The sequence below is a fragment of the Scyliorhinus torazame genome, chromosome 15 (genome assembly GCF_047496885.1).
Source record: "Scyliorhinus torazame isolate Kashiwa2021f chromosome 15, sScyTor2.1, whole genome shotgun sequence".
Classification (NCBI taxonomy): domain Eukaryota; kingdom Metazoa; phylum Chordata; class Chondrichthyes; order Carcharhiniformes; family Scyliorhinidae; genus Scyliorhinus; species Scyliorhinus torazame.
In genome coordinates, this window is record NC_092721.1 from 93,049,659 (window position 1) to 93,063,068 (window position 13,410).

The 13,410-nt window shown below is 47.0% G+C and overlaps 1 protein-coding gene across 1 annotated transcript in view; it reads right to left on the bottom strand.

The window, feature by feature from the left end:
• LOC140391316 (deuterosome assembly protein 1-like) overlaps window positions 1-6,644 on the bottom strand; it is a 150,481-nt gene extending 143,837 nt beyond the window's left edge. Inside the window, exon 1 of the mRNA XM_072475908.1 lies at window positions 6,523-6,644. Coding sequence (XP_072332009.1) covers window positions 6,523-6,644 — 122 coding nt within the window. The remainder of the gene's footprint in view (window positions 1-6,522) is intronic.
• Between the last annotated feature and the right edge of the window lie 6,766 nt (window positions 6,645-13,410).

Genomic DNA, 13,410 nt, shown 5'->3' on the forward strand with positions numbered 1-13,410 from the left:
GAAGATTTCTGCTGCACTTTCACCCGCAATGGTGAGCTGAAGCTTTATTTATTCTGCATCCACCACGCCATCATGGTCGGATGCTACCAGGTAGATCTCAAATCGCTGCCTGAATGCACGCCAGTTTGCACTGAGATTGCCGTGGTACCTGAGCTGCTATGGAACCGGAATCTCGAACATCTTGCCTGGGTGCTGTTGCTGGTAGTCACGGATATGTTGAGTTGAACTATGTAGATTTAACAGGCACTAACTGATACCATGTTGTATTATGCTTCTTCATGTAGCATAAGCTGCTTCCTTGATGTATACTCTGACAAAGGAAGGTTCAGACTTGGAGATAGGTTTAACACATTTATTGAACAGTTAACAATTCTCCTACTCGAGTTCGACTCTCCTGCTGATCTTGCGATAGTAACTCAATCTAACTAACCAGTCTGCTCTAATCCATGCGGTGGGTGTGATGTTTCCTGATCTGCCCCTGTCTCTCTGATGGTCACCTATGGAAAGAGAAAGAGCATGTGTGCCCTGTTCTTTTATATGGGTAGCCCCCTTGTGGTAGTGTCACCTCTGGGTGTGTCTTGACTGCCCATTGGTCGTGTCCTATCTTACTGACCTATTGGTTGAATGTCTGTGTGTCATGATGTCTCTGGTGCTCCTCTAGTGTTGACTTAGTCCTCATGTATCTACATTAACCCCTTGTACCTACAGTGATGCATATCACCACAAGGACAACACATCATATGCTCTCCTATCTTGCCCAACTATTTACCAGCACATGTGGGAGAAAGTAGCTAGGCCCATTTTAACTACTAAATCTCCCAATCTGAAAATTTCAATCAAGTACAGAAACCTTAGAAATCAGGAACACTTCATTTTAAAGTGCACGACAGTTAATTTTAATATGTTAATTTTTTATTCAATTAGTTATTTACTTCTAAGATAGTGAGCTTCTGCAAATCTAAATACAAATTAAGGGAGCTTCAGTCTGTTGTATGCTTGATTTGGTATTTTTCCCAGACTAGAAGAATTAATTTAAACTATGTACTACCAAAATATAATAAAGTATCAATTTTGTGCAAGTACCAGGTTTCCGACTAGATGGTGCAGGCGAGGACAGAAAAAGCAGCTGTAATGTGCCAATTTATCCTGTTGAGTTGTCCTCCCCATAACATTACAAATTCTGGGAAAACAACCTGAGAAATTTTAATCCTGTAGCCTGGGATGTGAAGTCCCATTTCTGATATTTACTGTGGTCAGGTGACAACAATAGGGCCTTGTGGTAGTATGTATTAGGGGTCATGTGGGACTGGAAGCCCAAATGTCATTGGCTGTCAGATCCCGGGTCCTGGTTGGCCGTTGACCTCTAGCTCCGCCCTGAAGGCAGAGTATAAGAAGCCGGAGTCCTCCCCCGCAGGCCAGTCTACTATCGAGCTGCGGGGGAACAGACACGCTTAATAAAGCCTCATCGACTTCACTCTATTCGTCTCTCGGAGTCTTTGTGCGCTACAATTTATTAAGCGTGCCTAAAAAGGACTATGGAGCTCAGGATCATCCCGGAATGCCTGAGGATCAGCCCCCACGCAGTGAACGCGGCAGCAGCCTTCAAGCACTGGCAGACTTGTTTCGAGGCCTACCTCAGAACGGCCACCGGCCGGGTCACAGAAGACCAAAAACTACAGGTCCTGCACTCGAGGTTAAGCACGGAGATTTTCTCCCTCATCGAAGACGCGGAGGATTTCCAGATGGCGTTCGCAGCACTGAAAAGTCTCTATGTCCGCCCAGTTAACCAAATCTACGCTCGCTACCAGCTCGCGACGAGACGGCAAAGTCCCGGAGAATCGATTGACGAATTCTACGCCGCGCTGCTGATTTTGGGACGAGCCTGCAGCTGCCCTTCGGTGAACGCAAATGAACACACGGACATGTTAATGCGCGATGCTTTTGTGGCAGGTATGAACTCCTCCCAAATCCGCCAAAGACTTCTAGAAAAAGAGTCGCTAGGACTCTCAGAGGCACAGGCCCTAGCAGCCTCCCTAGACGTGGCCGCACGGAATACCCACGCCTACGGCCCCGACCGCGCGGCAGCCCATTGGGCTCCCTACGTACCCGTCGCGACAAACACACACCCCCCCCGGACACCCCACAGGCTTGCGCGGTCCAAACGCCAAGTCGCACCGGGGGCACCCGCTGCTATTTCTGCGGCCAGGCGAAACACCCCCGGCAGCGCTGCCCGGCCCGCGCAGCAATCTGCAAGAGCTGCGGGAAAAAGGGCCATTTCGCGGTTGTGTGCCGGTCCCGCGAGGTCGCCGCTGTCCCGGGAGAACAGGGAGCCCTGCACGCCGCTTACGCTCCCCAACCCCCCCAGCGCCCCATGTACGACCCGCAGGCGCAGCCACTCTGGGTCCCGACCACCGCGGTCCAGGGAGAACAGGGAGCCCTGCACGCCGCTTACGCTCCCCAACCACCCCCCCCCGCGCCCCACGTATGACCCGCCGGCGCTACCAATTTGGGTCCCGACCACCGCTGTCCCCAGAGACGAGGGAGCCCCGCGCGGTCCTAACGCTCCCCAACCCCCCCAGCGCCCCATGTGCGACCCACAGACGCCGCCATTTTGGGTCCCGGCCACCACGAGGGGAGGAAGGGCGCCGCCATCTTGGACCACCCCAGACTTGTACGACGCATGGGGCGGCTATTTTGTCCACCCCCGCCGCCATCTTGTGACCCCCCAGCCATGTGCGATGTATGGGGCAGCCATTTTGTTCATCCCCGACGCCATCTTGGACGGCAACAGCGGACCCCAGTGTCGACGGCTCCACGGGGTTCGAGGAAGACGCTCCACTACTACAACCACGTCTCGCTTCAATAACGCTCGATCAAGCTCGGCCCCGGACACTCCAGACGACGACGACAACGGTGCTAATAAACGGGCACGAGACACCATGCCAAGTCGACTCCGGGAGCACGGAGAGCTTTATCCACCCCGACACGGTAAGACGCTGTTCCTTGACCACCTATCCCAGCGCACAAAAGATTTCCCTAGCTGCAGGATCCCACTCGGTACAGATCAAAGGTTTCTGCATAGTTACCCTAACGGTGCAGGGGAGGGAGTTCAAAAACTACAAACTACACGTCCTTCCCCAACTCTGCGCCCCCACATTACTGGGATTAGATTTCCAGTGCAATCTACAGAGCCTTACTTTCAAATTCGGCGGCCCAATACCCCCACTCACTATCTGCGGCCTCGCAACCCTCAAGGTGCAACCCCCGTCCTTGTTTGCGAACCTCACCCCGGATTGCAAACCCGTCGCCACTAGGAGCAGACGGTACAGCGCCCAGGACCGGACCTTCATTCGGTCCGAAGTCCAGCGGCTACTAAAGGAAGGCATAATCCAGGCCAGCAATAGTCCCTGGAGAGCACAGGTGGTAGTAGTGAAGACAGGGGAGAAACAAAGGATGGTCATAGACTATAGCCAGACCATCAACAGGTACACACAACTAGACGCGTACCCTCTCCCCCGCATATCCGACATGGTCAATCGGATTGCCCAATATAAAGTCTTCTCCACCGTGGACCTCAAGTCCGCCTACCATCAGCTCCCCATCCGCCCAAGTGACCGCAAGTACACAGCCTTCGAGGCAGACGGGCGATTATACCATTTCCTAAGGGTCCCATTTGGCGTCACAAACGGGGTCTCGGTCTTCCAACGGGAGATGTACCGAATGGTTGATCAACATGGGTTGCGGGCCACGTTCCCGTATCTCGACACTGTAACCATCTGCGGCCACGACCAGTAGGACCACGACGCCAACCTCCAAAAATTCCTCCAGACCGCCAAAGCCTTGAACCTCACGTACAACGAGGACAAGTGCGTTTTTAGCACCAACCGGCTAGCCATCCTGGGCTACGTAGTGCGCAATGGGATAATAGGCCCCGACCCCGAACGTATGCGCGCCCTCATGGAATTTCCCCTCCCGCACTGCTCAAAAGCCCTGAAACGCTGCCTGGGGTTTTTTTCATACTACGCCCAGTGGGTCCCCCAGTACGCAGACAAGGCCCGCCCCCTAATACAGACCACGACCTTCCCTCTGTCGACAGAGGCTTGCCAGGCCTTCAGCCGCATCAAAGCGGATATCGCAAAGGCCACGATGCGCGCCATCGACGAGTCCCTCCCCTTCCAGGTCGAGAGCGACGCCTCCGACGTAGCCCTAGCGGCCACCCTTAACCAAGCGGGCAGACCCGTGGCCTTTTTCTCCCGAACCCTCCACGCTTCAGAAATCCGCCACTCCTCAGTGGAAAAGGAAGCCCAAGCCATAGTGGAAGCTGTGCGACATTGGAGGCATTACCTGGCCGGCAGGAGATTCACTCTCCTCACCGACCAACGGTCGGTAGCCTTCATGTTCGATAATGCACTGCGGGGCAAAATCAAAAACGACAAGATCTTAAGGTGGAGGATCGAGCTCTCCACCTTCAACTACGAGATCTTGTATCGTCCCGGAAAGCTGAACGAGCCGTCCGATGCCCTATCCCGCGGCACATGTGCCAACGCACAAATTAACCGCCTCCAAACCCTCCACGAGGACCTCTGCCACCCGGGGGTCACTCGGTTTTTCCACTTTATCAAGTCCCGCAACCTCCCATACTCTTTAGAGGAGGTCCGTACAGTCACAAGGGACTGCCACATCTGCGCAGAATGCAAACCGCATTTTTTCAGGCCGGATGGTGCGCACCTGATTAAGGCTTCCCGCCCCTTTGAACGCCTTAGTCTGGATTTCAAAGGGCCCCTCCCCTCCACCGACCGCAACACATACTTCCTTAATGTGGTGGACGAGTACTCCCGCTTCCCATTCGCCATCCCCTGCTCTGACATGACCGCGGCCACAGTCATTAAAGCCCTGAACACCATCTTCACACTGTTCGGTTGCCCCGCATACGTCCACAGCGACAGGGGGTCCTCTTTCATGAGTGACGAGCTGCGCCAGTTCCTGCTCAGCAAGGGCATAGCCCCAAGCAGGACGACCAGCTACAACCCCCGGGGGAACGGGCAAGTAGAGAGGGAGAACGGCACGGTCTGGAAGACCGTCCTACTGGCCCTACGGTCCAGGGACCTCCCAGTTTCACGGTGGCAGGAGGTCCTCCCGGACGCTCTCCACTCCATCCGGTCGCTATTGTGTACGAGCACTAATCAAACGCCTCATGAGCGTCTCCTTGTCTTCCCTAGGAAGTCCTCCTCTGGAACGTCGCTGCCGACCTGGCTGGCGGCCCCAGGACCCAACTTGCTCCGAAAGCATGTGCGGGCACACAAGGCGGACCCGTTGGTCGAAAGGGTTCACCTCCTCCACGCGAACCCGCAGTACGCTTACGTGGAGTACCCCGACGGCCGACAGGACACGGTCTCCCTGCGGGATCTGGCGCCCGCCGGCAACACACACACCCCCCCGACATCATTCACCCAACCCTCCCCCCCTTCCTGCCACCGCCGCACCCCGCGACCGCCCCCTTCCCAGGAGGATCGGTTCCCCTTCCCTCAGGCCCGACCAAGAATAAAGCCCAAGCTGAAGCCGTAAGGCTCCCGGAGACGACAACACCGGAACAAGCACCACCACCACCACCGGGGCCGAGGCGATCGACACGGACGACCAGACCGCCCGACCGACTCGTGGCGTCGATCTAAATCAATATATGGACTTTTCACAAGAACATTTTGCTTTTTCTCCCGATACCTTCTGTAAATAGTTGAAACAGGACAAAATTGTACATACTGTATTGCATATGAATGTTTTTCCTCCCAGGACCAGCCCTGTAAACCCTTACCACCATGCGAAGCATCACCCCGCCGGGTTCATTTTTGACAAGGGGTGAATGTGGTAGTATGTATTAGGGGTCATGTGGGACTGGAAGCCCTAATGTCATTGGCTGACAGATCCTGGGTCCTGGTTGGCCGTTGACCTCTAGCTCCGCCCTGAAGGCGGAGTATAAGAAGCCGGAGTCCTCCCCCGCAGGCCAGTCTACTATCGAGCTGCGGGGGAACAAACACGCTTAATAAAGCCTCATCGACTTCACTCTATTCGTCTCTCGGAGTCTTTGTGCGCTACAGGCCTATTGTTATAATATAACAAATTTACAGACACAAATCATCCAAATCAATTCTGAAAGATACATCTGACTGCTTTCTGTATCTAGATATTTAGTTTTTTTGCTCTCCTTCTCAAGGTAGAATTACAGTATTTGCTGAAGATTAATTTAGTTGCTTATTCCCCTCTGTACTCCTTCCCAAATTTTAATTTAAAAGTTTTAAGAGGAGCCATTCACTGAATTTATAGCTGTCAGAACCCTTTTGCAGAATTGGGCAGCAGGTGCTCTCGTGGTTATGAGTTACTTCACAAAATATGCAGAGCACCTAATGTTACACAATTCTTTTTTCGTGACTGCACTCAAATACCAACTTGTCTCTGAGATTATGGCCACTGCCATGATACACTTTTGTCTTTAATGCACAAAGAACATAAAACAACGATGCATACCGTAATCGACAATTCTTCTCCAAACCTTTTATTATTTCCTCCATTGCAGCAGTTAGTCTAGAAAATAAAGAAGATCGCATCACCACTTGGACATAAGAGCATTGAAATACTAATGCTGTCATTGTAGTTATCTTTAATCCTCTCTACAACAAAAATATCATCGGAAACAGCTTCAACTGATGAAGCTAATTCTGGGCACCACATTTAGGAAATATATGAAGGAATTGGAGACAGCCCAGCATTATGAGAATATTTCTGGGGATGAGAAACTTTAGGTACAAGGATTAAATGACAAAGCTGGAACTGTTCTCCTTTAAGAAGAATGGTGTGATGTACCTGCACAAAACTCACCCACTTAAATATAGAAAATGTGCAGGTTGTTCAGTAAATGTCAACCAACGTATCAGATTACCAAGCCCTGTGGTGATGGGGACAGGCAGAGGAAGCTACTAGCAGTCTTTAGTCATAATCCTACATATAAAGGGCCTCAGGGTAAAATTCATTTATGTGATGTGGGTATCATTGGGCGGCACGGTAGCACAGTGGTTAGCACTGTTTTTTCACAGCGCCAGGGTCCCAGGTTCGATTCCGGCTTGGGTCACTGTGCAGAGTCTGCACTTTTTCTCCGTGTCTGTGTGGGTTTCCTCTGGGTGCTCCGGTTTCCTCCCACAAGTCTCGAAAGATGTGCTGTTAGATGAATTGGACATTTTGAATTTTCCCTCGGTGTACCCACCCGAACAGGTGCCGAAGTGTGGCGATTAGAGACACAGTAACTTCATTGCAGCTTTAATGTAAGCCTACTTGTGACAATAATAACGATTATTATTATTAGACCAGCATTTATTGCTCAACCCTAGTTACCTTTGAAAAGGTGATGGTGAGCTGTCTTCTTGAACTGCTGCAGCCCCTGAGGTGTAGGTCCACCCACAGAGTTATGCAGGAGGGAGTTCCAGGATTTTGACCCAGCAACAGTGAAGGAACAGCGATATATTTTGAAGTCATGATGGTGAGTGATTTGGCGCGAGCTGCAGAAAGCGGCCATTTTGCGCAGGCGCGCTTAAGAAGCGCCATCTGGGCGTTGAGCATTCTGCGCATGCACATGACCAGTTTGCGCATAAACACTTGAAAAAACAAGGCGAACCGGAAGTTGAACGTTCTGCGCATTCGCATGAGACGTTTGCACATGATGTCACGCCCACTTAATAAAAGAATGACCGGCATTCAGAAAAAGATGTTTGAAATGCAGCGAGTTATCTATTTTGCCTCGCAATGCAGAACATTGATGAAATTTCACCGAAGAGCTGAACAAGAAGTTTACAGCATGAAGCAAGAAGGAAATGTAAACAAAAATAAAAATACAGAGAGTGAACTAAACATCATAGAAGATGAATTAGATTTGGAAGATATATTTTATATTGATACAATTGAAAGTGCAGACAAACATCCACAGGAAATTTCAGAAGCTGAAAAAATAAACCCAATCACAACTGTTCAAAATCAGGATAATTGGACAATTGAAAATGGCTTATTGTCACAAGTAGGCTTCAATGAAGTTACTGTGAAAAGCCCCTAGTCGCCACATTCCGGCGCCTGTTCAGGGAGGCTGGTACGGGAATTGAACCCACACTGCTAGCCTGCCTTGGTCTGCTTTAAAAGCCAGGGATTTAGCCCAGTGTGCTAAACCAGCCCAGTGATGTTGAATGCCACATTAATCAACCACAAGCTCATCACGGTAAAGCGTGCCAATCGCCTCAGCCTCTCCGATTTGAACCGCCTGAGAATTCAACCAACAGTTTTTGATCTACTGAAACGGATGATGGACTACAGTAAGAATGCAATTGAAACACTAGGGGCATGTGACCTAGAAGCATTGGTGCACAATCAAGGTCACATCGTGCAATTCGCCATTATGGACACAAAGCAAGAGTCCATTTTGAGTGCAAATGCTGTGAAGCCCTGAACCTCGTTGAGTGACTATACGTTCCAGACAGCGAGAAGACAGAGGATCATTGTAACTGGCCACAAGATATGATGCCACAGTCATCCGATAAGGACAGTGGAGAACCAGATGCTGAGCCAGACGAGGAAGACTATGAAGGTCTACCCACTTTATTTGCAACTAGTGACAAAGTGATTACAAGTAGCATACAATCTGTACAGGACAACGACGAGGCTGACAGATCTCAGCTGGACTGTACAGAGACTGACAATGAAAGTGCAACTGTGAACAGATCAATTGAAAGCACATCAATTGTGAACAGCCAACAACAAGAAAATTAAGACATCTTGGAGAAGTTGACACCAGTGGAGAAGCACAAAGAACTCAAAGATCCATCAGATAATCCAAAGGGAACTGATAGTAAAAAGTTCAAAAATGAATCTGATAAGCCAAAAGGAACTGATCTTGAGAACACAAAGATTCTCTACACAAAGAGTAACTACAGAACAACAGAATTTACACAAAGGTACAACTTTGAAACCAAAGAACAACTAACCAACGCATTGCAATTCAATGGAAACAAAGTGTTTGGACTTGTAGTCACACTGGACAAACCATGCAGTATGGAAAGCAATCCAGATAGCAAATGAGCAAAGGACCACAGGGCATTGTTTGGAAAAAAGCATCATGCCAACAAATTGGAAGAGTTGGTACTTGCTCCAAAACCGGAAAGCACACTGTTTTTTCAGACAACGGAGATGCAAAATCGAAAACCGCAAAATCAACACCACAAGCACAGAAAAAAGACTATGTCAGGCAACAAAGGTGGTTCAACCAGTCGAAAACTTGATCGATGGAACTGATGACTTGTTGGTTATGTACCACACCACCACAATGAATATTGAGTACAGACTCAATTCATGAACTGTTAAAAGTTAATAACTGCATTTTTAGCTTGCTACTCTGTAATTGTGATATTATGATATTTGGCATAATATTATGCATGAGCTGTATGAGCGCATTCTCGACAATGTATGTAAAAAAATGTTAGAAAGAACTTCAAACATTTTTCTCAATGAAAGGGGGATGTGACATTATGTGAAATGTTCAAAACACAAAGGGATAATGTCATATCATAATTAACCACTAGAAAGAACTAGATGCAGAACTATGTGAAGCACTGACTCACAGACTTCTGGGAGAAGGTTGGAGGAGAGCAGAGGAGCAGTGAGAGGGATCAGAGTGCGGTTGTAGATAGAGCATAGAGACTAGTGTTAGTAGAGTGTAGATTGTCGATAACTTGATTATTGTTTACTATAGGAGTAAGTGGTTGAGCTTTAATAAGTAGTGTAAATGCATGTTTACACTCAGCAGTGTAAATAAATGTTAGCTTTGTTAATGAACTTAGCTTCTGTGGTCTTTGTGAACACTACTACATCCATCCTGAATAAAGAATAAAGAATCACAAAGAACACCACAAAAGGTACTGCTGATTAAGGAATATAAGAAGAGATCTTCCTGTGGAGACAGTAACTGTGGGTGGGATTTTCTGGCCGTTTGTGTTGGCAGGATCTTATGGTCCCACCAACAGCGCACTCCTGCTGTGGGTTTCATGGCAGCAAGTGATGCGTTCAACGTGATATCCTGTTGCCAACGGCGAGACCAGATGATCTTGCCACCGGCCACTGGTGAGCTGCCCTCCGCCGCTGCAGAACACACTGCAAAGGGGAAGAAAATCCTGCCCTATCGCTGAGGCACTGAATGAATACTTTGCATCTCAGAAGAAAGAAGAAGCTGCTAATATTACAATAAAGGAGGAGGTAGTAAAGAAAATGGAGAGGATAAATAATAAATAAAGAGGAGGCACTTAAAAGACTGGTAATACTCAAGAGTAAAAACAGTCTCCTGGTCTGTCGTGATGCTGAAGGAAGCAAGAGTGGGATTAGCCGAGGTTCTGTCCACAATCTTCCAATCCTCTTTAGATATGAGAATGGTGCTAGAGAAATGGACTGTGAATATTGCAACCTCTGTTCAAAATTTCAAAAAAGTTTAAAGCTGGTAAAGCTGTCATCCAGCACAGACTTGTGTTTGACTAACTTGATTGAGTTATTTGATAAAGTAGCATAGATGATTGAAGATGGTAGTGTGGTGATTTCTATGTGATCCCTTGAAAAGTATTTAATAAAGTGCCACATAATAAACGGGTTAGCAAAATTGAAGCCCTTAGGGTCAGAGACAGCATGGTTACAAAATTGGTTAAAGTGTAGTAATCAGGAAGTGTGAGTAGTTGCTTTTCAGATTGCAGGGAGGGCTGCAGCCGTGTTCCCCAGAAGGTGATATTCAGACACTGCTCTTTTTGACATATATTAAATGATCTGGACTTGAGTATACAAGGCACAAATTCAACGTCTGCAGATCACACAAAACTTTGAAGAATAACAGACATCAGAAGGACATAAGCAGACTGGTGAAATGAGAACGTACACGGCATATGAAATTTAAAGACAGAGGTCTGGGAGGTGATGCAGTTTGTCAGGAGAATAAAGAGAGGCAATATACAATTTTAAAGATGGTGCACAGTAAGATACAACACCAGGTTAAAGCCAACAGGTTTGTTTCGAATCATTTAGCTTTCGGAGCGCAGCTCCTTCCTCAGGTGAATAATGGTGCAGGCAGAGTGAGACCTAGACGTTTGTGTACAGAGATCTTTGAAGATGTCAGGACAAGTTGACAAAGTTGTTAAGAACGTGGGGAATCCATGCCATTGTAAATGCAGATAAAATATAGAAGGAAGGAAGGTATGCTAAACCTTCATAAATTGCAGTTAGGCGTCAACTGGATTACTGTCTGCAATTCTGGATACCACGCTTTAAGAAAAGTGTCAATGCCTAGAAGGGGGTGCAGAAGAGAATTACTAAAATTGCATCAGAGATGTGGCGCCAGAGATGAGGGACTACATGTGGAATATATGGAAAAACTGTGATTGTTTCCTTGTAGCAGTGAAGATTAAGGGGCAACCTAAAGAGGCATTCAAAATCATGAACAGTAAACAGGAGAATCTGTTTCTGGTGATAGAAGAATCAGTGACTAAAGGACACAGATTTGAAGTGAATTGGCAATATAGAGCCAGAGGTGTGATATGGGTAATTTCTTTAATACAGTGAGTTATGATGACCCGGAATAGGCTGGTTGAAAGGGTGACTTCCAAAAAAGAAGTTGGATAAAACTTGAAGAGAAGAAAATTGCAGGGTTATTGAGAAAGGACAGGGAAGTCAGCCTAATTGTGTAGCTCTTTCAAAAGAGCTAGCAGAGGCACAATGGGCTAAATAGCCTCAATCTTTGCCAAAAGATTTTCTGATACTTAGCTTCAAAGATGTTTGAATAAAAGTTCATTCATTTTTTCTGAATATCAGCAGTTATTTGTTCCCATTACTTCCACTTAATTTTTGTCAAATTTGTTCAACTTGCCTAAAAAATCATTGCGAGCAGCAAAATCAGAATATTCAAAGTACCATGGCCCCTTTAGGTAGATCTCATCAATGAATTATGGAATAATAACATTTTCATATATACCTGCTGCAGGTTTAGTCAAGAAACCAAGCCAAAACCATTCCCCACCGACATTAGACACAGTGCGGCATGGTGGCACAGTGGTTAGCACTGCTGCCTCACAGCGCCAGGGACCAGGGTTCAATTCCGGCCTTGGGTAACTGTTTGTGTGGAGTTTGCACTTTCTCCCCATGTCTGCATTGATTTTCTCCGGGTACTCCGGTTTCCTCCCACAGTCCAAAGATGTGCAGTCGAGGTGGATTGGCCATAAAAAGAAAAATGCCCCTTAGTGTCCAGGGATGTACAGGTGAGGCGGGGTTACATAGATAAGGCAGGGAAATGGGCCTCGATAGTGTGCTCTTTCAGAGGGTTGGTGCAGACCTGATGGGCTGAATGGCCACCTCTGCACTGTAGAGATTCTAAATCCAAGATTTTAAGTCATAACAAACAAGCTCCAAACAAGTGGAGTGCAAAAGAAGAAAATACTAGGGTTAGATAATCATTGTAGATAATTAGTCCAAAAAATTGGTGGTATTAAAACAATTTTAGTTCTCAATTTTCTTTTAGATCAGCCATCGAGTATTTGAAGCTGTTATTCTGCTTTTTACATTACATAAGCTCCATCTAGTGAAAAATATAGACACAACAGAATTTTACACAAGTCAATTTGTTGTTGGATTTCAAATTCAGGGGCATTCGAAATTAAATATGACCAACAGGTTAAACATAATAATCAAGAAAAGGTAGTTACAACAGGAGGCAAATGTCACAATATGCTGAAGGACACCACCAAAACAGATTCAAATAAGATTTATATATTTGATGGTTACAAGACTTTACTGTATGAGATTGTTGTTGCATTCACCTATGTCACAATGACCACATTTCAAATTAATTATTTCACTGTAAAGCAATTTGAGACATCCTATGAATGTAATATGGGCATAAATTCAACTTTTTTCTCTTCTTCCCTAATCAATCATCGCTCATATCTTTTTACTACAATCTATCTAGTAGTCTTTTTGCTGTCGATAGGCTAGATCTTGCTGGAGCAGGGCATCGCATGGCATAGGCTGTTAACGTTTTTCTGCACCTCCAAGCTCAAATGTTTGCAACATAATTCGCTGATAGCACGATTTGCCATGGGGCTTCTGGGAGTCTAATTGATGGCAGACTCAACTTAACCAATGGTATTTAAGAATTCAAAAAGAACCATTGGAACAATGGACGAGGAGAATAAATTATTTTTCAAATCAGGTACAATATAGAAATAATTAGAGGAAAGGAAAGATAAAGAATGGGCTTATAGCAAGAAAAAGAAAAGTTAAGGGACACAATTTAATGGAAGTTTGTGTCATTTCGGACATGATTTGGTGGGGTGTTTCTCGATGGCCGCGTTG